This window comes from Argentina silus (assembly GCF_951799395.1).
Source record: "Argentina silus genome assembly, chromosome: 8".
NCBI classification, from domain to species: Eukaryota; Metazoa; Chordata; class Actinopteri; order Argentiniformes; family Argentinidae; genus Argentina; species Argentina silus.
In genome coordinates this window covers 3,070,251-3,097,291 of record NC_139662.1, presented here as the reverse complement: position 1 = coordinate 3,097,291, position 27,041 = coordinate 3,070,251, and the positions used below count along the sequence as shown (strand labels likewise).

The window sequence follows — 27,041 nt, the reverse complement described above, 5'->3', positions numbered from 1 at the left end:
TCTGTCTCTGTCTCTCTCTCTCTCTCTCTCTCTCTCTCTCTCTCTCTCTCTCTCTCCCTCTCTCTGTTAGGACTAGCTAGAAGGCTAGAAAGTCTGTCTCTGCCCTTCTCCTCTCTCCACCCGGAACTTTCCATTCTCTCACTGTCACCAGCCTGACTCTGGCTGTCCCTGGATGAAACACTTAGGAATGAAAGGACTGGGGCATATTTTGGTGACATTTGAAAAGATTCCACTGACCGTGACTGTTTGACTAACTATTTCACCATAGAAATATAGACTAGAGCACTGTTGATGAAATAAATGGAAAGAACAGGCTCTCAAAAGTTCAAAGTTCATTTGACAAGGACCATGAGACATCATATTATATCATATGTCTGAAGATCTCGACATTCGAATATGGCTGCCATTTTTCACTTTAAATGTTGCTTTGTTTTTTTCTTGTGGCGTTGTCCCAGAATATTGACAGGCCAGTCTGGCCTTCCCTCTCCCTCATGGGGATCTGCCTGCACTCAGACTCCAGCCCAGCTTCAATGAGGCTCAGAGAGACTTCCAGAGGGAAGAGGGGCCAAAACAAGCCTGCCATGATCTAAATGTGAAAGCAGATACATGTGAAAGAATGCCTTTTTCCATCCAAGCCTCTTTCTCGTGACCCTGACTCCCCATCTCCCTGGCCATTAGTGAGTGTGCGTATGTGTGAGTGTGCGTATGTGTGTGTGAGTGTGTGTGTGTGTGTGTGTGAGTGTGTGTGTGTGTGTGTGTGTGTGTGTGTGTGTGTGTGTGTGTGTGTGTGTGTGTGTGTGTGTGTGATGGAATCCCATAGTACCAGTTTCATGACCGAGGTTCCATGGAAGGGGAATTGTGGGGACAGGCCTGTGGGAATAAGCAGCTGTGGTCCCAGCTGGGCTATGGCAGCGGGAGGAGCATTGTCTGGAGGATGGAGACAGCGTGGGTTTGGCTGGGAGGTCACTGTGCTTCACTTGCTGGGGGTCTGACTCTAGAGCAGCCTATACATTTACAGTACTTGCATGCACACACACACACACACACACACACACACACACACACACACACACACACACACACACACACACACACAAACACGCTGTGGTCCAGTCCACTGTGGTCAGGACCTGTGTGTATGAGGGTGGAATGACTGGGGGGGAAAAATTCCCACGCTTGACGAGAAACACGACCATGCGGTGTAGTGTTTTTGTTGAAGTAAACTGTTTTCTTTTGTCTAATCTGTGTTTGTTGGTCTGGTTTTCAGGCTTTACACAATTTCCTCCTCTGTGAGGACATTGAGAGATGAGACTCAGGCTAGTTCATTGACCTTCTGTTATCACTGGATGTGCAGAATCGCCTCGTATTGAAATATATGCAGCGGCCAGCTGTTTACTGTGAGAGCAGTCTTGGCTCACTGATCTTAGTCATTGCCTGGCCCCTCTCCTCCCTCCCTTGCTCCCTCCCTCCCTCCTCGTCCTCCCCCCTTTCATTGACACTCCTACTTAAATGAAGGGCCCTGTTTAAACCACTCTAATGTTTTATCTGCAATGGCCCCACTGTGCTTACTCCACACACCCAAGGTCAATGAAACAGATGACTTACATGTGAGGGATAAGGTTGCGTTGCCGTATGCTGACTGTAGTGTTGAATTACATGGAGTTGACTTGCTTTTCATGCTCTTGCTATTTTTATAGTGGGTCCATTAGATTAAAATTCAGTAAACCAACTAAGTATTGAAATGTTTGTGGTAGACTTCATCTTTGTCCTCTAGATCATCTCTATAAGCTGTTGTTAAACAACAAATGTTGCTTGCTAACGTCAGTAGACGGTCCTTTTCCCCTTGATTGTGTGTGTGTGTGTGTGTGTGTGTGTGTGTGTGTGTGTGTGTGTGTGTATGTGTGTGTGTGTGTGTGTGTGTGTGTGTGTGTGTGTGTGTGTGTGTGAGTGTGTGTGAGTGTGTGTGTGTGTGTGTCTGTGTCTGTGTCTGTGTCTGTGTGTGTGTGTGTGTGTGTGTGTGTGTGTGTGTGTGTGTGTGTGTGTGTGTGTGTGTGTGTGTGTGTGTGTGTGTGTGTGTCTGTGTCTGTGTGTGTGTGTCTGTGTGTGAGTCGGAGTTAGGACACAGGCCAGGTTTGAGAGAAGGCATCCCACTGCATAATGAATGAAGCGCAGTGCTCGTTAGGGTGGTGTTGGGTTTCCGAGCTCGTTAATCATTAAGAACAGGCAGGGAGAGGAGGGCATGAGGGGGCACAGACAGCCCATACCCCCCCTTCCCCACCCGTAACTCCAGCACCTGATCACACACAGAGGGTACACGCACCCCAGAACACCCACCTGGTTACTGTCAGGACTAGTCAGTACACCTGTCTTCAAACTACCTGTAGTATTGTACCCCTGCCCAGAGTTTGTAACACATATGTAAGTTCACTTAACAGCACAGTGACTAAGATTGTAGAGCTTTTCATCAATAGATGAAGCATATCCTTTGAACTACATGAATTGTTATACCCTATAAATATAATACACATTATTACACAGGATATTGGTAATAGTGCTGCCCTGGTACTGTTGATTGATTTAAATGTTGTTGGTTTTTGGGCAATAAACCAAGTAGTTTCCATTAAGCAACTCCTGTGTTGGTGTAAACACATCCTTTTGGTTCCCCCCTCCACATTAGATTGTGGTGCCTGTTATGTAAGCAGTCATACATTTTGCAGTGTCTGTCCCTATACGGCATCCTTCTCTTATCCCTGACCCAGCCATTGGTTAACTCTCTCCTCTCCATATTCCCATGTAGAGAGCCAGGAAGCAGCAGATTGTATTGAGTTGAGACATGTTCTAATACTCCAGAGGATAATGGATGCCCCATCTCTGATGACCCTTCACCCCTAGTCTCATCTATCTTCCCCATAACCCTGAGGGCATGTGTGTGTGTTCAACAACAATCTATGTCCACGCTTTCATGGGTTGTGTTCCAACATCCACACTAGCATAGAGAACATACCACATAGAGTGCCGGGCCATTGCATTGCTTCATTCTTTGTAGTATGTTAGTGTGGATTTGGAACAGGGCTTGGTGTTTTGATATCCACTTGGAATTAAAGCAATGTAAACACACTCTGTAAAGCATCTGGTCGTAGTTAGCATCCTCCACTGACCTCTCATTGTGAATTATTCATCCTTCTACATGGCTGAGCTCAGTGTAAGGGGAAAACCATAAGAGGTGTGTATACTGTGTGGAATGAGAGGAACGTGGAGGGGATGCACCGTATTAAACTTATGGTTTAAATGGCATAGCTCCAGCCCTTAGAGGTTCATGAAATCCCCTATTACTATTTCGCCCACCTCCTCTCCCCCTCTCCCCCTCTCTCCCTCTCCCCCTCTCTTTGGCTTTAATACAAACCACATGGACAGTATGGGTTCAATGTTATTCCTCTAGACGTCGGGGCCAAGAGTTCCTTCCATTGGCATGCTGACACACTGTGATGAAGTGTGTGTGTGTGTGTGTGTGTGTGTGTGTGTGTGTGTGTGTGTGTGTGTTCTTTTTATGGGCTGTACTTTTCAAGAACAACGTATGAGGGTAGTTTAGCTCTGAGATTCCTCCCTTCCTGCTGTTGACTGTTATGGCCTCCCATTCTAACCCAGGCAGTGTTAGAAGCTAGCCTAGCTTTGGAGTGTTGTGGTGAAGTGGCCATGGTGTTGGTCTGAACCTCTCCACTCAGAGCCTTAAAGAGCACTCACCCATCGCCCAGCTCTTTGATCCAGCCCAGCTTTATGGGCTTCTGAAAGCCATTGACGCATTGAGTAAGATATATCGTTTTGACACACATCTGTTACACAAACGCACTGTACGCGAGCAGAGCAGCTGGAAACTATATGGAAGGAGAGAGCCTGTTTACCTCAGAAACCAGTGGAACGGAAAGCCCTCACAACAAGGGCATCTCCACCTGACACCCTTGCAGTGGAAGAGAATAGAACTTAGAGCGAGGTCCACATAACAATAACAAATGAAACATCCAGTGATCAAGTTTCATATGGCCCACCGCTATGCTGCCTCACAGGATGGAGAGAGAAGAAACTGTCATGTCATGGTTGTGTGACAAAATGACAAAAGCATGTGGAATCCTCAAAAGGAAATTGGCCAGTTAAAGTCAATATTTGTTTGTTCCCTAGAAATAGTCCACTTTAGCCTTTTAAGACCCGTAATCCTACTGAGTTATTCCGCCCACCTCCTCCCCTCCTGCCTATGGTCCCGCTGATGGGGGGGCCTGTGGAAGAAATGCACCCAACCAAATGAAGGAGGGTCTTTACAGAGCACCACCCACTGCTTGATGAATACCGAAGGCATGCACATGGGAGTGGCTGACCAGAAACATGTGTGTGCTAAGTGTGTGTGTGTGTGTGTGTGTGTGTGTGTGTGTGTGTGTGTGCGCGCGCATGTGTGTGCGTGCATGTGTGTGTGTGTGTGTGTGTGTGTGCGCGCGCATGTGTGTGCGTGCATGTGTGTGTGTGTGTGTGTGTGTGTGTGTGCGCGCGCGCATGTGTGTGCGTGCATGTGTGTGTGTCCACCACACACCCAAGGTCAAGGTAAATGGATGAATTACATGTGAGGGATAAGGTTGCGTTGCCGTATGCTGATTGCCCAAGCGAAAAAAAGTCTACTTAACTATATTGAAAATAGATTAAAGGAGTAATTGATATGCTTAAAATATATTCATGTTTTTCTATAGTTACTTCAAGTATACTAAAGTATAAAAAGAGTATACTTATAAAATAGTATACTTGTATGACTGATGGATAGATGATTCACTTACTTAGACAAATAAGTTGTAAGTTGCTTTGGATAAACGCGTCTGCTAAATGCCAAAGACGTCTGTTTCGTGTGTGTGTGTGTGTGTGTGTGTTTGTGTGTGTCTGTGTGTGTGTCTGTGTGTGTGTGTGTGTGTGTGTGTGTGTGTGTGTGTGTGTTTGTGTGTGTGTGAGTGAGTGAGTGTGATAGAGATGTGTTTGTGTTGTTTTACACGGGTTAAAAGTCCTCACTCTATTTAAAACCAGTGCTACTTTTTCCCTGTTCCATCTCAGCCAAAAATAACAGGTGAGAGGGGATAAAAACATCAATTGGCTGATATATCTGTTTCCTATTTCTCCCAGTGGAAACATTGCGATAGGATGAGACCACATCACGGAGAGGAGGAGACCAAACATGTCTCTCTGCCGTAGGCTACAGTTCTGTCTCTGGTCTCAGGTCTGCTTCCTCTGATACACTGAATGTCCTGCTGCTGGATAAATTAAAAGGAACACTTTGAACACAATTATGGGTCATTCTGAATACAAAAATACTTCTGTATGTGAGTTTTGAGCCACTTTAACTTTTATGTGTTATGGTCGGTTTGTTTGTATGATCTTTAAACCAGACAGTACATGAATGGGCATCTGGCTTGGTTGGGGATGTGGTTCAAATGTGAAAAAAAAACATTTGGAGAGGACATTGCTTCACCACAGCCTTGAAAGGCACTGAAGTCAGTGAACACTTTATTGGTTTAGTTACACGCTTTCTGACATGAAAACAAGCTCTGTTTTGATTTGTGTGAATACTGCATTTGACGTGATTTTCCCTCTCTTTTCTTTGTAGATGAAACACGGCCAATGCTACAGTTAAATGGGCCCCTGCTGGCGCCTGGCCCCACTCCTCTCCCCCTCTCCACCCCTCCCACCCCCGACTCCCCCATCCCCCCTGTGTGCCCTCTCCTGCCCACCCCCACCCCTCCTTTGATGCTACCACCCCCGTCATCCATCTCCCCGGGCTGTGGCAATGGCACCAACCCTGAGCAGCCCAGTTCAGCCCCCTTGGGCCCTGGGGCCCCCACCACCTTGACCCCCGGTAACCCAGAGACTGAGGAGGACAAGGCCAAGAAGCTGCTGTACTGTTCACTGTGCAAAGTGGCCGTCAACTCCCTCTCACAGCTGGAGGCCCACAACAAAGGTATGATGCCCTTCCCTTGTACCCATCTACCTTCATACCCATCTTCATGTTCAGACACAGGTGAGGTTCTTCTGTAACAGAGGTAGCTCCGATGAGAAGATAACCATCGATAACCATCGGTGTCAGATCCTTTGTGAAGCGTAACCTCTTCAACCAACATACTTCCCACATGTTTTTTTGCAGCTGATCCAGGATGCCCTACGGCAATGTATTTCTTATCAACCTGTTTCTACAAGTCCTCCCTCCCTCCCTCCCTCCCTCCCTCCCTCACCCAGCCTAAATACAGTACAGTACCAACACGTCACTAGCTGGCCCCGCTTAAGACATAATTATTTAAAGAGAACACTCCCACTCAAAGATTCATGATTTATCCTGTCGTTAAGCGAGCGGCAGCACAGCAGCAGAAAGCTGTTCCCTGTTTCCCCAGGCGGTCCGCTTCAATAAGCAGCAGAGGAGGAGGACTGCTAATAATGCTAACCACCGGAGGAGGGCTTTAATTCTGTAAAACTCTGAGGCTGTTATGAGGGCAGGCTCATCACAATGCTAACGTAACGCTGTCACTACCGCGTGGGCTCTGCTTGACACATGACTGGATTTTGTTAGGGCTTCAAAATGCCCCTAAGGTGCTCACTGAAATCCATTATGCCCAACTTTCCACTCACTGGCTTTGTTTTTTAATTGAGGAAGCTGTAAAACGTCGGCTTTTGAATTCCCTTACCTTTACATCCTGATGGAGTTCATCCTCAGTTCTCTGGCCCCATGCATCCTTCCTTGCATTTCGCATCATTACTGTACTGTGGAGGCCTCTTAGGGCATTATTGGCCCTGGACTGCCAGCCAGCCAGACAGACAATGAATGCTTCTTAATGTAGAATTAAGTGTCAATCAATAAAACTGTAATCATTGACATCATTTTGGTTAGAGCAACCTCTGGCAGGCTTTTTGTACCGGATGTTTCATTGTCCCCTGGAGATATACAGAGATTAAAAGACTGAGATGAATAGTTTATTGTTATGAATCTGACAAGGAGCCCCCAGTTTTCCCCTCATACAAACACACATGCATACAAGCCTGAATACATTCTTTACATATAGTACAAACACATACGGAGATCTTGTACGACACACAGACAGATATAAAACAAACATGACGACTGACACATTGTATGTGATCAACCACAGGGCTTGCAGTTCAGCGGAGGGATGATTAACAGTTGAAATCAACGCTGCCGAGAAAACAATCTGGAAGCAATCTCTCTCATTCTGAAAACAAAACTGAAAGAAACCAGGGTCCAAAAATAAAAGCATATGTTGCACAGACACACAAGATGTGTGTGTATGACTAGCGCATAAAAAAAACATAAGGGGAAGGAGGAGAGCTATTATGGTGTGTATTTAACATTATTTCTATGTTTATACAACTCGTCCGTTGTCCATTTGGTTGTATTGAGGTGTTGTCTTTTCTGTTTGTTTAGTGCTTTATTCGAACTGAGAGTCAACCTCTCACACACCAAAAAAGATAACACAGGGTCATCAATTGTTAGACCGAAATAGAACAAGGACAGCAACAAACGTTTGAAGTGCAAATGTTTGGCCACAAATGGAATCAGTCAATCCATCCCCCACCCCCCACCCCCCTTGTTCTTGTTCTACAGTTCTCACTGTAACCCTTACACTGCTCAAAGCTGAAGAATTTGGACCAACAAGTCAGACGGAGTGCAACTGAGTTGCTTTGGGATGGGGGAAGGCAAGGGAAGAAGGGAGGGAGGGGGGAAGTTAGAGAGGGTAGGACATGACTGGAATCTAACCCAAGAACAAAACATGCAATTAGTTAAAAAAATATACATTTTGCCATGCCGTCTTCTCTGCTGTCTGTGTGTAATGCAGACCACTAGAAATGTGAAAGCAAATGTTTGCACTTGAGAGATTACACAAAACATACTGTTGAAATGTCCTTCATCATCCCACAGATTGGAGATTAATGCAGCAGCAGCTGCACTACAAAGACTGAAAACACACATCAACAAAAATACATCATCAACACAAAATAAAATACATAAATCATATTTGAAGACCAAACCAAACCAAACCCTTGATTTGACCAGTATTCTATTGAGTGATATCATGTTATAGATAAGATGATTACCTCACATATTCACCAACATGAGCACTGAATTAATGGCGTGAGAGACTGATACAGAACACTGCAGAGATGTTGAAAAATACCTTGTTTTTTGTCGTCAGAACTAGTACAGCATGCGCTTATCACTGTGTCCCTCTTGTGGTGAGCAGTTCACACTACACCCCCCTCTCTTACTCCACTAACATGTGCTTTGTGGCCTGCACACATGTGCTCAGTTAGAAGAAAATGCAGTCCATGGTACAGAGAGTCCGCTCTCATATCCTCATATTTGTTATATTCTCCAACACTGCTGTGAGTTAGCTCTGGCAGATGGGGCCAGGATGGCTCATAAAGTAGTGTTGATGTTATATATACTGATAGTTCCCTCCAGTATTTCTTATGAGGACCCCAATGGAAATAAATCACTTGACTTTATTTCATTTTTATCCTCAATGATTCTTAATGTGTGTACTGTTGACTTTATATGGTTGAGACAACTTTATATGTATTTTAAAATAGTCAAATCAAATGTTTTCATTCATTCATTTGTGTCTCTAGGTACCAAACACAAAACCATCTTAGAGGCTCGTAGTGGGCTGGGCCCCATCAAGGCATACCCTCGCCTGGGCCCCAAGCCCCCTGGAGAGCTGGGGGCAGGGCCGGCCGACCCCAACACTCAGGAACGCACCTTCCACTGTGAGATCTGCAATGTGCGGGTCAACTCTGAACTGCAGCTCAAACAGGTGAGAGAGAGAGACACAAAGAGATGTTCGGGAGTCTGACCTGTGTCAGAGCTCCCAGGGGTCAGAGGTCAGCCCTGTCTGTCTGTATACTAACACTTTCCCCCTGCCTGTGCCCTGTCTCCCTGCAGCACATATCCAGTCGAAGGCACAGAGACGGCGTTGCTGGGAAGCCCAACCCCCTCCTCAGCCGGCACAAGAAGCACAGGGGAGCTGACCTCACGGTAACTGTTCTCTACCCTGAACTCTCCCTAACACCATGCCAAGGCTAACTCAGATTAACTCTATCTAATCAATGTTAATCTAGAACAGTAGGCTTGGATGCCTGTTTAACTCATCAGTGGCCATTAGAGAATTCCTTGCCCAGCCAAATTCCATTTTTGGTAGATCCTCTTTATGAAAATGTTGTTTGATTAAAAACCTCTGCATTATGACAGATCAAAAGAGTCCCAACTGAAATAGTATCTCTATATTTGTTCTCCTCAACATGTGTTGACCTTCTGCCACTAATCATTTTATCCTGGTCTTTCCCTTCTCTCTCTCCTCTCCCCTCCCGTCCCCTCTCTCCCTCTCATCGCCCCCCCCCCCTCTCTCCCATCAGTCCTCCTTGACCTTCTCTAAGGATCTCACCAAAGCTTTCGGCGCAGGTCTCTTGCCCAGCCCATTGGCTGTTGCCGCGGCAATGGCCGCCGCAGCTTCCTCAAACCATTTGGCTCTTCGTGCAGCAGCTCCCGGCCATCACACACACCACCACCTATTACAGGGGCCACCTCTCAGCCATGCCATCCTGAGACCCGCCCCGGGGCCCATCCGCACCTCCCACGGGCCAATCCTCTTCTCCCCTTACTGACACACCCCTCCACCTCGGCCAGTCAGGAGCAGCCACTCCAAAAGCACACTGTGAAGAAATAAACATAAAATAACAGCAATTGATAGGGTACAAATCATCGGTAAACAAACCAATAGAAATATCTAGATGAAAGAAAAGAACGAAGAGAGCACCTGAAAGGAGGAGAAGATGAGTATGTCCCTCTTTCCTTTTTTACCTGAAACTCTCTCCCTCCATTTCAAAGACTTCTGAATGATTGACAGCTGGAGAGAGAGTAGAGGAAAGATTCAGTATGCATTGGACACCCCTGTGCATCTCTCACCTCCCTTCCTCCCTCCCCTCACACTGTGAGATCATTGCAGTTACATATAGTTACCGAACAAACTGACGAACCAAGTATCTTTATAAAAACACTAAAAACACACCCACAGTTATATTGTATGTGCTGGGCCACACTATGAGTAGGTGTCCTTGTCATCCTTGTTCCATGTGTACCACTCACCCTATGGACCTCCAAACCAAGAGAGTAACGTTGCGTCAGTAGAGTAGCTGCTTCTAGTGGTCTTCGCTATAATAAACGTGCGCCCCTGTATAGCGGTACAGTACTGTCAACCCCCTCTTTCTGCACTGGGGGGTACACAAGCAGGTAACCTTTTTCAATCCTCTAGGTCCTTGTTATATGCTGTATTACTGTGGGTGATGATGGGGTTGTGGCGGTCATGTGTGGACATGGGGGGGAGAGAGAAAAGGGCTGTGGGGGATTTTGCTCCCCTGTCATTTCCTTGGAGGCTGAGGTGAGAGGAGGGCGAGTGCGGGTCAGCAAACATATTGACCTGAGGCACTACGGAGAGACACAAAGGCCAAAATGAATCTGTGTTTGAAAATAGACTGGAATAACAAAGATGGCTGAGGGGAGGGAATATGTCATCCTCCATCACAATCAAAGTCCTCTGTGAAGGGGAGAGAGAGGAGGAGATAGAGCAGGGGAGACATACATTGGTTCATAATGTCCCTCTACTATATACTGTAACTTTGATATCACACTGTATATTGCTACAGGATTCATATTTGGACCCAAATAAATGTCCCTAATATTTTAATGATGAAGCTTATGTTCTTTAAGCAAGTAGAATATCAGTTACTTGAGAACAAAGGTAGCTGGAATACAACATGTATTACATATACGAGAGTCAGAGATTGTGTCTATCTGCAATAAGAGATCCAAGCACATGATGTCAACCACCTCCACCAATCACAGGGCAAGATGATTATGCAACCCCCAACACACACAGATGATACTGTGAACCTACCATCACACTCTCTATCAGACAGACAGAGAGAGAGAGAGAGAGAGAGAGAGAGAGAGAGAGACAGACAAAGAGAGACAGAGAGAGAGACAGAGAGAGAGAGAGAGAGAGAGGGAGAGAGAGACAGAGACAGAGGGAGAGAAACAGAGAAACAGAGAAACAGAGAAACAGAGAAAGAGAGAGAAAAAAATTATACTGAACTGGAGTGACAACCAATCCAGAAATCCCCCGCAAGGTCACATACTGTAGGACAGGGTCTGGGACACCTCGCCCTAGTTTATTTGGACTTCCTGTCTTAAAACAAAAGCCATGCAATGCATAATAATTATTTGTATTATTTGATGATGACTGATTGATGTTATGTTGTTGTTTTGTCATAGTGCACAATTATAAAAGAACAACTAGATGTGCAAATCATGGAAAAACAAAACAAATATTTTTCTATTTAGGAGGAAATTGTTGCAAACTGCACTCTGGGAGAGAGGGGGGTGGAATGGTTAGAAGGGAGACAGAGTACTGGGTGCAGAGACGGTGCCCAACCCTGCGTGTCTGACTTGGAACTCCATAGGGAGCAGACAGACAGATAGACCGAGACCTGCCCTGCTGAACATGATTATCACTCTACATAAATACTGATGATCCAGATGTTACACTGTGCCCTTCCATTGAGAAGCAATGAGCTCTAATGTCTTACCTTTGTTTGGATATATTGCAATGCAATGAGCAATTGAGCGATTGACTTGTTCTTGTTGAGCGTAAAACATGTTGTACAGGGTTATACATTTGTAAATGGGAAATGTGTATGCTGATAGCCAGGCCTTATGTTCTTCCACAGAGGAGCTAGTCTTCAGAGAGGGACAGAGATGATGGAGAGAGGGCCAGTGAAGTAGCTGGGCTTACGGACCGGCCCTTCATATTAAAGGGCCCCTATTACTACGGTAATCTCTGCTTGGGGAACAGGGTACAAATGCCAGGTATCAAGGGTTTAAAGCTAGTTTATCTGACAGTGTTTTAGTTTAGTTTGGACTTTTTTGTGTCTGTTGCATTGTGTTCTTTTTTTCTGTGTGTGAGAAACAAGGTTGAGTAAAATCCTGACAGAAAATATCAATGCCATTACTTAAAAGCTGACTTGGAGTCAGCTTCCACCATTGTGCTTTTGGTTGACTTGATCTTCATGGTGGAGATGATCTCATTTTGTTGAGTGAAGTACTGTACCAGGATCAGTGCTCTCGTTCCTGTTGGTGTGTATCATAATGTATTGTGTGTTGAGACCTGCTCTCCCCACTCCCCACCAATCAGAGACAGAGAGCAGAAGACCCAGAGCAGAAATGGCCTATCACAGTAGAGACAAAACCCACAGTCTCGGCTGTTGAAGATTGCTTTATCAACCTGTTATCAAAAACGTTATCAACTGATTCAAAGTGTTTAATTCTAGAATACACATATGTTCATATCGTCGTAGTCATCCCAGACCAGATACATCCTCATTATTACAAATAAATGTTAGATTCATAGGATCTATTTTCTGGGCAGGTTTCATGTTAGCTGTGTGTAGGCTATTAGCCTTAGCCTTATTCCACCCTCAGCCTCCTGGAGAAGAGAGAGATGGAGATGCTTCGGTGAAATCTTGTCTTGCCAATAAAGTTATTTTTTGAATTTCATTGTCAGAGGGACAAAGAGTTGATATGGCGAAATGTAGCAATACCCAACTCATACTGGCTACTCTTGTTTATTGCAATAAGAAAATCAACCAATAAATGCGTATGTGAGTACAATATTATAAATGTAATTTAAAATGTAAAATAAACTTTATGAAAATACTATTGGTATCGAGAGAAACCATGGTGAAAAAAATAAATTCTATGTCAATAAATCAATAAAGAAAATGAAATCTACTGAGCGTCCTTGTGTTGGTTTATGCAGTGTTCAGAGGCCCCAGTAGATTTTATATGAATTTACATATTTCATATTTTATTCTTAAGACATTGTCACTGAATGACAGCATAATTCACCATTTTACTTCACTGTAGCTATTTCCCACGCCTGTCAGCTACAATTCAATATAACCTATTGAAAAAGATTGTCAAACATTCTTGCAGAACAGAAGGCATGGTGAGCCTGTCTACTGCAGTATGTCTCTGTCATCAAACGTCAAGCTTTCTGAAAATGAATTGCCTTCATGACATGCAAGAGGATTTGTAAGTCTTACAGTGTGCTTCAAGCGTGCCTAAGGAGACTGACAGCTTGGCTGCTGATCACTAGCGTAACTGTTGGTGCTGCAGTCACAGACGTGCAAGACAGCAGAGCCACCCCTAGATGGAGCCACTAGTCTACTATACATGCACAACTCAGATCCTTGGGTTATGCAGGTCTGCTGGTGTGTGTTTCTCCCTTTCTACTTCATTAATCAATTGATGTTACTGATTGGCTCGGAAGTGCACACACCTGGTTTTCCCAGGAAGAAGTCTATCCCTGTTTAAAAGGAAAGGACAAAAAACAGGAAGACTGTGGCCTTCAAGGACTGAAGCTGTGCACCAATGGTTTACACAGGTGTTACAGCATTCTATGTTGTTACAATACATAGATCGGCCACTAGATGACCCTGCTATCATACAATTGCAATGCATGCACATTTCCAAAGAGTTGGGGTTTCACCTTCTTTTACATATTATACAGTTAGTTAAACAGGATTGTTAAGAATTTAAAAATTAAAAAAACAAAAAAACATCAACCATACACTCCTAAAGCAGTGATGTGGCAGGAGTTCCATTGACTTATCATTACTATCCAGACGATACATTATTGTACACAAACAGATTGCTCCCAATCTCAGGGACACATAATCAAACCATGAAATGAAGTGCTATCTCTATCTCTATCTCTATCTCTATCTCTATCTCTATGACATTACAGTAATGTAACCGTTGCAGAAAAGGCCAAAGTGAGACAGAACAGATGGCTCACATTGCATTACCAACCTTAATTGCCCTGGTAGTCAATTCAAGGACACTGTAAAACTAAATGGTCCATGTTATTATGTGCAGTATACAGTCTTCAAACATGAGGACATCTTCTATTCAGTGTTCTTAAGTCTGTTTAACGCCAGGCACCACAGGCACAAATTTAGATTTTTTTTCAGATTTTGGGATACAACTAATTACTTCCATACTTTCATAAAATGTAAAAAAAAAAATATATATATATAACAAATCAATTAATTAATTAATTAGGGTTAAGGTTGTTAATTAATATGAATAGGTCTACTTGATTTGTATCATTTTATCCCAACTCTTCATCCAACTCTTCATCCAACATACATTGCGTTCTTGTTACATGGAATTTTGATGTAGTGCAAATGTGCGCATGTAATAAGGGGTTGACTCATTCGCATATGTTAATACAACATACAAATAAAACTTGTAATACCAAAATATCTTGTATTTATGTATACTTTCAACTGGTTAAAGGAGCAGGGCGTAAGTTTGTTGGAAATCTGCCACCTCTTCAGCTCGAAGTTCCAAACAACAACATCCTCCCTAATAATAATGTAAACCCCCCGAAATGGACTTGCAGTGTCGGACATAGCTTTTGTGTGAATGTTACATACTGGACCTTTAAGTTTCATTCTGATATGAGAAAAGAAGAAAAAAGAGCCTATTAGGGTGTGGTGCCTGGCCTTCAAGGTAAACTCTGGGATATGATGCCATGTCCAAACGAGCGGAACGATGCTGCCAGAGAATGCAACATACTAGAAAATAGTCCACACACAAAAAAAAGACTAGAGCGTGTAAAATAGAGCGTGTTGCGACAGAGCAAAAATCCAAAGTTGAAAATCCAAATCCAAACCAAAGACATTTTGGGAGAAAAAGATTACACTGTAGAGTTGAATGCAATTAGCCGGGCAGAGAGAAGTGAAACGAGTGGACACTCTCGTTCACTACAATATCTTTGATGAAAGCTCTGTTTTCATGGGTGTGATGTCATATCACAGAGTCTACCTTTAATCAAGGTCTTGAAGGCATTTGATTTGTATTGGATTACTCCAGGGGACTCTATTTCATTGTATTAGTTGTTGCTAATGGTTCTTAACTTCCAGCTGCATGTCCAGTGATATTGCTATATGATCCAATTCATAAAGAAAGGTTATCTATTGAGATACTCATTTCATTTCATTTCATTGTTGTCAATGAAAAAGGAGACAGACATAAAAACATAAAGCACAATATTGGTTGAACTGATAGGTATGTAATAATAACAATAACCATATTGGAGGATTCCTCATTAATAAGTTAAAGAAAGCAAGGAACAGCACAGTACCTCTCTCTCTCTCTCTCTCTCTCTCTCTCTCTCTCTCTCTCTCTCTCTCTCTCTCTCTCTCTCTCTCTCTCTCTCTCTCTCTCTCTCTCTCTGAGATGGAGCTGAGGGTAAGATGACAGGAGTAAGGAAGTCTCTCTCTGAGGTTTAAGTGGTTTGAAAGAGCTGGTAGAAAATGGAACTTTTCTTTTTTTGGAACTATCTGGAGCATCTGTGTAGTGGAGGTACACAGGGGTGGTGAAGAGTGGAAGCTACCAGCACTACATGAAACATGAAAGCTATGGTGTACTACAAATGGACTTCAAGATGATGTATGGTGTACTGTGGATGAATAAATGAAAATATTAATGAATTAACGAATTACAAGTTCGAAGATGGCCATAGAATTGCAGTGACACCCAGGCAGCATGTTTGCTGTAAATCAATTACGAGTGTGTGTCCACAAAGTTTAAGAGCTAGACAGCTGTGAGAGGAGATAATGCAAGAGAGTTTGGAGGAATATCGTGGCGTAAGAAGATTTTGCTTTGCTAGTTGCACTCATAAACTAATTACTGTATTGCATTCAAAGCCACAGGGATCAAATGAAGAATATTGGAGAATAGATTTGGTTTGGATTTGTATTTTCCTTTGCCCAAGTTTCATAATTGTATGTGATTCAAGCTTTGCCAATTTAATTATGAGAACCCATTATTTTCCAGACACAAAATATGCTCAGAGAATAAGAAATTATTTAAATACGAATTCTAAGGAAATTGTGGAAATGCCAGGAACAAAAATATGATGGGAGTCTCAAGACATTCAAGACATTTTTACTGCACTTTCTACCATGTGTGACTAACATGAACCACTTACGCTGCGAATGTTTAAACCAGATAAATCATGCTATTGAAGATCAAGCTTCCAAAACTTCTAGAACAATTGCAGTTCTTTTATAACTGATTTACAGCACATCCTCAAGGAGAGCCACCTTCCACAATAAAAGAGGATAAAAACATATCTTTTGTCTTTTGTTGTAGTTCCTAGAGGCTGACGATCTTCCTTTCGTCATACCAATCAAATATTATGAGCTCCTTATGTCACACCTCTATTCAATGCCTGTCTATTGAACTAATTGTGTCCCCACTGAGTAAATGTCAAGGGCTGTCTGCTGATCACTGACATAACATGGACACGTGTCATTAGGAAACCCTAACCCTAACCCTAACCCATAATTAATTAATTCCATTAATTTCTCACCTTAAGAAAGGATTAAGGGGTTTTGTGCATAGATTACAGGGTTTTTGAGGGGAAAACTACCCTTAAAAACCCCAAATGTCTACCTTAACTTGTCCTTCATTTTTCAAATTAAGGTATCTTCTGCATTATAAACCATGGGGTTTTTAAGATAGAAAACCCTTGCAGCAGTCCATTTATAAGACTAAGCACACTTGCCTGGTATTGTCCCTGTGCTGTTGGACGCAGCATTAGTACTTCTCTCTTCACCTTCACCTACAGCTCCTCAGAGTGAAAGAAACCTGAATGCAGTGCCGGAAGAGAGGAAAAATACATTTGATTCATGGAGAAAAACCTAACCTCGATAGATATACAGACAGACTGACAGCAGTCAAGGGACAAGAAGCTTATTTTAATCATGCAGATCGCTCCTGCACAGACTTCAAAGGCAAAACAAATGCCATTCAGATAATTGGAGAGGGTGCAATTTGTCAAATAATAGAAGGCCCACATCGGGCATGTTATGCTTATGGGGATCTGCTAAATTAATAAAGGTGGCCATTGTGTACGGTATCTGTGCGAAAATAAGGAGATGGGGTGTTGACACAGCTTTTTGTGGAACATCAGCTCACAATGAAGCATCCAGAGACCCCAAGTGATGTACTTTGTATCTCAACGAAAACAAGCCATATGAGAACAGACATGTCTCTCGACAGCTCCATATTGCTCATCCCCTCCTCTCAATCCCCCGGTCTCTCCCACCACACAATGAGCTGTGGCAGGTTCAGGTGCAGTCTTACTGAGGGGATAATTAGCCCACTCTCTATGGCCTCTCACAGCCAGGAGGGAACAGACACAAGGAGAGGAGAAGGAGACACTAAACTCATTTCCTTCATTATCCAAACAGAGGTGGAACACACACAGACTACTTGTGGGCGGATTCTCAATTTCGGTTTGTGCCTTTTTAAACAAATGCTTTAAGATTGCGTTGCCACAAGGAGCCATGTGTCTGAGGTGGTAATTGGGGTGTGTTACACCTGTTTGTGGTCCAACACAGACATACATCCCACTGGGTTTCCTGCAAGCTGTTAAGCAAATGGCAGTGAATATTAACTAATTTCTGCAACTGAATTGTAAAGTGGGGACTCTATGTCACCTGCTTTGTTTTCATGTAGAAATTACTATTTTTTGACAATGTGACAATGTACCAAAACATTTTTTTGCTTAAGTCAACCATGTCAAATTTTAGCACTATTATATTGATCTAAAGTTACACAGAAGTTACACATGTAATATCAACATGAAAATACGAGAGAACTATCATGTTTTTTATTTTTTAGGTATCAGATTATCTTCTAAAAATATTTTGTTTTTTCTCGCCAACATTTGTAAAAAAAGAAAAAAAGAAAATGTTTTTCAAAACCTTTTGTTCAAAAATAGTGTATACCACTCTTTTCATGATCTGATGCTGTCATAGGTCTAACATTTTAAGAGGATGTTTTATCCCCTCCTGTGGTGATTGACTGCAGTCTTACAATAATTATTTACATTTTCAAGGATTTAAGCCACTTGCAAAATTCAAGGTGAAGGGTTACAAAGAGTAATAAGTCATTTTAGTTGTCATGCTTGATCTTTGCGATCTTTGCTATGTATTCCATTCCTTTTTACAATATACAATTGTAATTAGTGATTGTATTATACAGTCACTAGTGAGTGATTATAAAAACAATTTCCTTTCCAAAAAATACTGGAAAACCTGCGAAGATGACATACTGTACTCTAAGAAGAGGCTTGTAGTATGTGAGGTTGAGAATGTACAGGCAGGCTTCCATGCTTTCATTCATGCTCTTTAGGATTACCAGTTCTATTCTGTAGGTGTTTTCCAACTTCTAATGTAATTGATGAAATTGTCACTCCACAAACTTTCACTACATCAAAATACATATACACCATCTTCTATTGTAAAAAGTCAATGAGACACCTATTCACTGTGGAAATTCGAAAATATTAATCCGGACCAGAGTTCGTTTTTTTTTCTTCTCTGTTTTTCCCCCCACTGACTTTGAATGGAAGAATAGCAAACCTCCCGTATCCGGATGTCATCTTAGCTGTATCACAATATATATTTTTAAAACAGACCTCTAGCTCTATCCAAACTGCCAATTCAGCTAGAGAGCTAATATACATGTTCTCTTAATGGGAAACGAAAAACCCTTACTTAAACCTGGCAGCTAAGCTCCAACTGTTTGATGTGGGCTTCCCTTATTGACAGGGCATAATCAGCCTCATGAGGAGACAGTTTGAGTGTACAGGCGTGGTTGTTCTGTTGTTATTCTGTTCTTGATAGACACACCAACAACTGTTCTCCTTTTCCTCCCACTGACATTGAATGGGAGAATAGCAAATCTCTGGTCTCCGGATGAATGTTTTTGAAATTCTACAATGAATATGTGTCTCATTGACTTTTTACAATAGAGAATGGTGTATTTGATGTAGTGAAGGTTTGAGGAGTGTCAATTTCATCATTTCCTTTAGAAATTGGAAAACCCCTATAGAACTGGTCATTCAAAAGGATGAATGGAAGCATACTAGACATGCCTGTATATGTATATTTTTAAACAGACCTCTAGCTCTAACCAAACTCATGATCTGTCCAGAGAGCTATTATGCATGGTCTCTCAAAGGGAGATGAAAATCCCCCAATCAATCACTTGCATCTGTCTGCTACAATTAATGACAAATGTTGTTTTCCTATTGAGGGGATATTCTGATTCTGATGATATTCTGATGTAAATTGAGATGCAAAAACAAATATCTGATTTGTTAAAATCTGAAAATACAGAATTTTCAGTTTCCCATCTACTGCCATTGACTTATGATACAAAGAATCCTTACAGGGTACAGATGCCCTATGATGTTACATAGAGGCCCTATGAAGTTACATCAAGTCCCTATTGAAGTTACATGGAAGCCCTATTGGTTACATGGAGTCCCTTCAGGTTAAATAGAAGCCTTAAAATTGGTTAAATAGATACATCTCTTTCTCTCTCTTTCTCTCGCTGTCTTCTTTTTTCCACTCAGACTTGACATACTGTACAGCATGCTATGTATAGTGCAGTACTTCAAGATCTATCCAGCTGAGCCCACCATTCATTGATGTCTGCAATACACAATACAATCACTTGTAGTCCTACATGGCTCTGTACATCAGAGACTTGTCTCAGAGGAGAAGAGTCAGTCCATTGACTAATATCATATCCTGACAATTCTGAGCAATTCTGTGCAATAACTGCTCTCACACAAGGTCAGACTTCCATACAGCTGCATTCCTTCAGCAGGTCCCGCCCAGATTCATACAATATTCATACAGGTGTACAGTATGTACAGTAAGGCCTTGCCTTAAAAAACAGTCCCCCATATGTAATATATGGCTGATGTCTCTGTAATCTCTTTAGTGGTTCTGGGGGGAAGCTGACAGCAGCTTGGCTGGGCTGTGTTGGCATGGCAGCTGAGACAAAGGCCATCTGTAGGAGATGATGGAGGAGAATGGTCTGGTCCTGCCCCATGCTGTAGTGAGTAGTCAAGGTTAGTCTATTGAATATGTACAGCACAGTAGGTCACGGCAGGAATCAATCCAATTAAATATCTGTTGGCAGTGAATAGAAACAATCTTAAAGACTGTAATGAAAAAGAAGAGAGATGTGTACAGTCGCTGTGGAATTTAAGTTTTGAAATTGGTTTTTACCAAGATACTACACTGAGTCATAATCTCTAGATTAAACTGCTGTTTCGATTTGCAACATGAATGACGTGAATGCTGGGCTATGGTCCAACCTGGAATACTTGGTCTCTGTAAAATACAGAGAACATGTCCCTGAGACAACACTTGAGACAGCTCTGCTAACAGTAAATCAATGTTCCCTAAGCTATTGCAGTAGATGAAAATATATGGTCAAATATATGGTAAACTCATGGGTAGACTCTGGCATGTAAATATGATTATCCCAAGGTTAGTGACACTCAGTCAGTATCCTGGTTGAATCTATGCATTCATTTCTATATAAATCTCCTGTCAATACATGCAACCAACCCTGTGGCATTCCAGGAAGTAAGGAGGTAGGGAAGTGACACTGAGGCTGATGCTCAGATGTTTGACATGATGTAAGAGATAAGGCGCCACCTTAAATTAGATGATGTGCCATCTCCAGAAAGAAACGAATGATTTTGTCATTCAACAGGGTCAGTGTTGTGACAGCTACTCTCATTATCTTTCTCTCTCTCCCTCCCTCACTCCTTCTCTCCCTCTCTCCTTGTATCTCAATCACTTTCTTACTCACACACAAGTTGCATCCCTGTCAAACAAATAGTCAATATATCTTTCAAGCTCTTGTTGCTCCCTCAATCCGCCTCAAGATGGGTTGATTTTAATGAACCATTCAATGAACAATAAGAGATGGCTCATAGATTTTTCTATTCATGATTTGGCCTAGATTGTAAAGCAAAGTGAGTGGGGTGCTTAGATTTATTTTTGTCGCAGGTAAACATAAGATTGTGGACAATGACATTAACAATTATCCCCATAGTGCATGGCTAAAAGGTAATTTAGTGGCAATCAGAGTCTTATCAGTTCTCCTCTTATCTATCCAGCATTATGCTGTCTCTGGCTCAGACACAGCAGCAGGCAGTACCTATGTCTCTTATACAGTATGTATTTCATACATTTTTCATGAAACCACACTGCTGTGGAATAAATAAGCCATTTACAATGCTGTCAGATATGAAAGACACTCTGCCAGCAGTGTTTACTAGGACAGTGTGTGTTATTACAAAAGTAATCAAATTAGCTCAAGAGGAATTGTCTGTTATGGATGGCAGTTGTCACTTACAGAGGAACAGCTCTGGGGAGGGTCATCAATTTTGTGTTGTGAGTGTGGGCGTCTCATCTGTCCCCTGCTTGTCTGCAGCTCCAGTACATGACAGGACAGCAGCCAATCAGCAGGATGTCATCTCCTCCTGGATAATCACACGCAGAGAAAATGACTGTACTCTGTATACGTATGGTAGCCCACACATAAATACACACTCTGGTGACATACAGGACACAGAACACGTGCACACACATGCGCGAGCACACACACATAGACACACACACACACACACACACACACACACACACACACACACACACACACACACACACACACACACACACACACACACACACATTGGACACTTGTAGAGCCAGCACCTAATGGCCACTGTGTGGGCCAGTGGAGGTTGAAGGTCGTAATTATAGGACTAGCTCATTGTAACGCATGGAATGGAACGAGGAATGGTATCAAACATTTGAACAGCTCAGCACTGGAGGGAGAGGTTCATTAGCCATTGTCTCCTCATACCTAGAAAGCAATAACCACAGCTTCTCATAAGTAATGGGTTGAGCAATTGGGAAAGTGCTACATGAATAATGTGTTTCACTGACTTTCCTTTAGGTCATCTTTTGCGAAAAATGGAGCAAAATATCAGCACAAAGTTTGAGAGGACTTACATAAAGCAGACACGATTATCAACCAATCATGACAGACAATCAACTCATAATAACCTGTCACGTATCTAACTTAGTATCTAACAACTGGATGTACACTAATGCAGAGCTAGATTAGATTATCAAGTCTCCAGGAAATGACCCTGGTAATTGCTATGGAAGAGGGACTGTAATGATTGACAAGGTAAGGGATCAATTTGCCCCCCCCCTTACATCCAGTAATGATTCTTCGTTGTCCAGCTTGTGGCTTCTTTTACAGTTCAGTTACAGTTAGCATCAATGTAGGGGTAACCTCATCCCCAGGCTATTGGGCACAGTGCATACGCCTGGAATAACAATGATTCAAACCTGGCCTTAGTGGGAGTGAATTTACTGAGTGAAGTATTTGTTATTTGATTTCAGCGAATCACACGACTGCGAGGCGTGGCTCCAAATCAGAAAAGTGTGATATGCAAGCACTGCGGGGGAAATGCTGTGGGAGATGATTGATGCGATGTAAAGCCAATGGCTATGCAGGTAAATGAATGCCAAGTTTGGCGTGTTGGTCCATTGGACCTTCCGAGCATTTGGGCGGAAGTGTTAGGGAACATGATTACTGTAGGAGTATAGTAGTTCATGTCACATGTAGCAGGGGAGTACATGCAGATACACCCTTTGTATAAGAGCTGAGGTGCTCTGGCAAGGCTAAGAGCACAAGTTTGCAGAAGGAGCAAAGAAACACAGTAGATATTCCACACACACACACACACACACACACACACACACACACACACACACACACACACACACACACACACACACACACACACACACACACATCTAACACAGTGACCCTAGAGCAACAACCGCAGAGACCCGGAAACAATCGTTCTCATGCAATTAGTGGGTACGTAATGCAATCAACAAATGTATAGTGATTTCCAATCTCTCTTCCTGGCATTGCATGTCCCATCCTGATCGCTGTCATGACACAATTTCCAGTGAAATATATTTGATGAGCAGGAAGGATAGAATGCAATAAGCGGCGGAGAGGAGAGGGGTCAGGCGAGTCACACACTGTAGGTTGATGGGAGCTACATGAGTGATATCATCAGCTCTCACTTTTACCACGGCAACGAGCAGCAAAGACTCTAGCAGCTCTGTCAAAAAACCCTGAGATGAACAACAGTTGCCTCAAACCTGTCACAGGTGCATTCTCTACAGAACATCAATTAGCGCAGTGGTTCCTAAACCTTTTTTCAAACCGGCATTTTCTCTTCATAAATAACAATACAAAGATGCAATTATAGTTTTAAAAAATTATATAGTTAAAAATTGTTAAATTGTGGAGAGAAAATTGCAGAAAAAATGCGAGCTTTCATCGGTCTTGTTTTGATGTAGTTGACCACATTGATGACATCTGTCAAAACATTGTTCAACTCAGGACTCAGCTGTTTGGATGCGAGCGCCTCACAGTGAATGATGCAGTGCGTTCACTCAATACAATTTCTCTCTCCCATCCCATCTCCCTGCCCCCCCCTGCAGTACTCCCACACACTGGAAAACACGCAATCTGCCATTTCACGCTCTCAGAGAAGCACAAGCTTCATGTGCGTGACTTTCACTGTCATTACAGCATCGAGCGGGGCTCGGACACTTGGCGAGGACAAAACAAAAAAATGAAAAGATCCGGCAGACAGGCTTGCAGGTACTGTAGATGAGTGGAGGGCCAAAGGGAAATGTGACACCTGTCCTGCCATAATACCTTTTGTGAGAGGATAATAATAACTCTTATGAGAATGCGATTGAGCTCGGACTGCTCAGTTATTGAGCAGTCAATGCAGCTATGCGTGAGCTATTGCTCATGCATAGCTCCCATTCCAAAGTGACTATAAATGCATCTGCTGTACAAACACTGAGACCCCAGTGACCCTCAATTATCTTGTGAAGTGTTCTTACATTGATGTTAGATGATCAACGTTTAAAGTTCTACATTATTGTACATAATGTAGAAATGAATCAAGTGATCGAAAGCTCAGGTAACAAAAGTTGACTGATGAAAATGTTTTTATGATGCATAATGATCATTTTATAAATCATCAGCTCTAATGGAGCAGATAAATTAGCATTGAATTCAAGCCTCATCAATTGACTCCAGAGGCCGCAGGGCACCTGGCAGGGCAATTCAGCCCTCTAACCACAGCTGACTCAGCCTCACTGGCACAGCATCACACACACACACACCAACACACTCACACATGCACACACACACACACACACACACACACACACACACACACACACACACACACACACACACACACACACACACACACACACGTGTATTTGGGAAAATAAATAACCCATTACTTAGAGATGTGTTTTTAAAACAATTCAAGTGTCCTCTCCATGTATATTACACCTGTCATACATCTACTTTGCCTGCCTTACATCCCCCCTCTAGTGAGAGCGCTTATTGGTTTGTACTCTCCCAACAGAGACTATAAGTGGTAGTTACATTAGACAGCAGCAGGCACACAACTCATTACTAACATATCCTTAATATGGGGACATCTGTAAAGAGTGATATAGGGAAACGAGTGATGACCAGCATTGTTCACGCCACCAAATCTAGCAGCAATGATGAAAGATAACAATGGACTGTACTCCTTTATCCCTATTCTTCTCATTTTACTTAGGCTATATTGGTTTGCAAATACTATACATAATATGTATATGACATGTACATGATGGGTAAAATGTAAGCACCAGGTTGTCAGCAGAAGGTGTGGATTCAGATGCAGATGTCTAGCGCATAGCGGTTACAGTAGCCACAGATAAAATATACAGCACCAGTGGCCCCTCACAGTCTGCAGTGCCATCTGGGAGATGCCAGGGTGCCAAGGCAAATGGCAGGCTAACTGTCTGGGGCAGTATACAATCAACATGCATGAACAGAGCTGTGTTTGAGGTATGATAATCAACAAAGCAAGTAAAGGTTTGATGACTGGCTTATGTCATAAAATGATGGACAGAATACACGTTTTTTCCTGTTATTTCTAACCCACGTGTCAACGTCTAGAATATGGCAGGCCCCTACCACTTCCCCACAGATGGAGATGGTTCAATTAATCGATTTCAGCTTTGTTTTATTCAAGACAACTTTTTTTTACATGATGGTGCACATGCTGCATGTTGAAGACTCAAATACATCAATCTGATGTTTTTCTCTTATACTATAACTACTTAAGATAGTGGGGAACCAATTTCTATAGTTGAAGACACAAGTCAAGAGAGTAATTGCACTTGTTGTGGAAACAAGAATACAAATCACAGAATGTTCCAGATGGAATCGGAGGAAAGAGACACTGATTACCCTCATGACGAACAGGGTACAAATATGTCTCCCTCGCTATCGCAAACAAAATGTTTTCACCAACCAGATGAAAAGCAGTAAATAGGAAAATCCAAAAGATGCACTAAAAACATTATAAGAGCCTAAACAGCATTGGAGTGTCTTATTTCCTCTTGTGCCCAACTACTACATCCCATTGACAAAAAATATATAAATGTAGAGGGACAGCTTTTTGAGGGGAATACAAAACACTTTCAGGACCTCCAGTATCTGAGAAACATTGAAGCCCAGAGATAGTGGCTGATGATGAGTATTTTTAGAGACTACGCCACAACTTCAATGGATTTCAGACAGTGCAAATGGACTTTCAAAGCACATTGACATCCCTGCCAGTCAGTCTTATATGAATAGCATTGAAATTTACATTTAGATGAAAGTGACATCTTGAGAACTTGCGTAGTCAGAGTTCAGGCAGAAAAAAACGCTCCGCCCAACAGTCACCACAGGTGCCCCAGGGAATCTGGACGCACAGGAACAATCCTCCATTTGATTAGAGCCCATTAATTCAATTACTGACAGGTGCGTCTCATGTTTGATGTTGTGGGGAGGATCTAGACATCCTCTCATTACATTTATTTCTAGCATTGCCGTGTCGCCGCCGGCAGGGAGGAGCAGCGGGGGAGCCTGGTAGTGTATGAGTGGTGGTGTGTCCTAGTGTGAGCTCACACACCGTCTGACAGCTCTCTTTTACACATACACACCCCATATCTGACCCCTCGGTCTCATAGGCCATTGATCCTCAGCTGTATGTCCTCCCATTAGCCTGTGGACAGATATAGCTGTGTTTTCCCCCGCAAGCTCCACTCACATTTCCATCCTTCATCACTCATCTCCCTCTTTTCCTATTCTTCATACACCTAGCGCACATTAGCTCTCTTGTGATGTCATGCTCCTCTCAACACATTTTAAAAGGTGAAACTTTCTCCCTCTCAGTCCTTAAAAGCCAGCACAAATGGATGACGGCTACATCAGAGAGGCAGGAGAGGAGGACAGTGTTACTCCACTTGAGGGCCTGTCTGCTGTTCTCCTCCACCAGATATGAGCCATCGAAGAGTGAGTCTCCTACATGAACAAAGTTTCAATGATGTATTATCAAACTTTTCATGACCTTCCACAGCATCCGTTGACGGAGATTGAAATGTCCAAATCTCACAGTCAAACACAGACACACACACACACACACACACACACACACACACACACACACACACACACACACACACACACACACACACACACACACACACACACACACACACACACACACACAGAATCATTCACACTGAGCCCCAAGGGTTACATCAATATGTTCTGTTCCCCACTCCTCTTTTCATAGGTGTTCTTCCACACCAAGGTTACTGTCTATTCAAGTTATTTAAAGGAACGTTTCACTGATTGTCACCACAACTCAACAGCAAGTTATTAATGGTCTTTGTTAAACAGCCAGGAAATATATCTAGCAAATAAGCAAGAAGATAGCCTTTTATCGGACCAGGAAGTAATAGTCAGAATGGTGAACTTCCTGCTATGTCCAGTGTGCTTTGAGCCTCCCAGTCAGCAATGGAGGCTAAGCTAAGATGCATGTTAGTGAACACAA

General features: G+C 42.7%; 1 protein-coding gene across 1 annotated transcript in view; it reads left to right on the top strand.

The window, feature by feature from the left end:
- Nucleotides 1-12,837, top strand: part of znf385a (zinc finger protein 385A) — a 54,325-nt gene extending 41,488 nt beyond the window's left edge. Inside the window, exons 5-8 of the mRNA XM_083674489.1 lie at nt 5,633-5,983; nt 8,662-8,846; nt 8,975-9,067; nt 9,445-12,837. Of these exons, the coding sequence (XP_083530615.1) occupies nt 5,633-5,983; nt 8,662-8,846; nt 8,975-9,067; nt 9,445-9,693 (878 nt within the window). The 3' untranslated portion in view covers nt 9,694-12,837. The remainder of the gene's footprint in view (nt 1-5,632; nt 5,984-8,661; nt 8,847-8,974; nt 9,068-9,444) is intronic.
- Nucleotides 12,838-27,041: the final 14,204 nt, after the last annotated feature.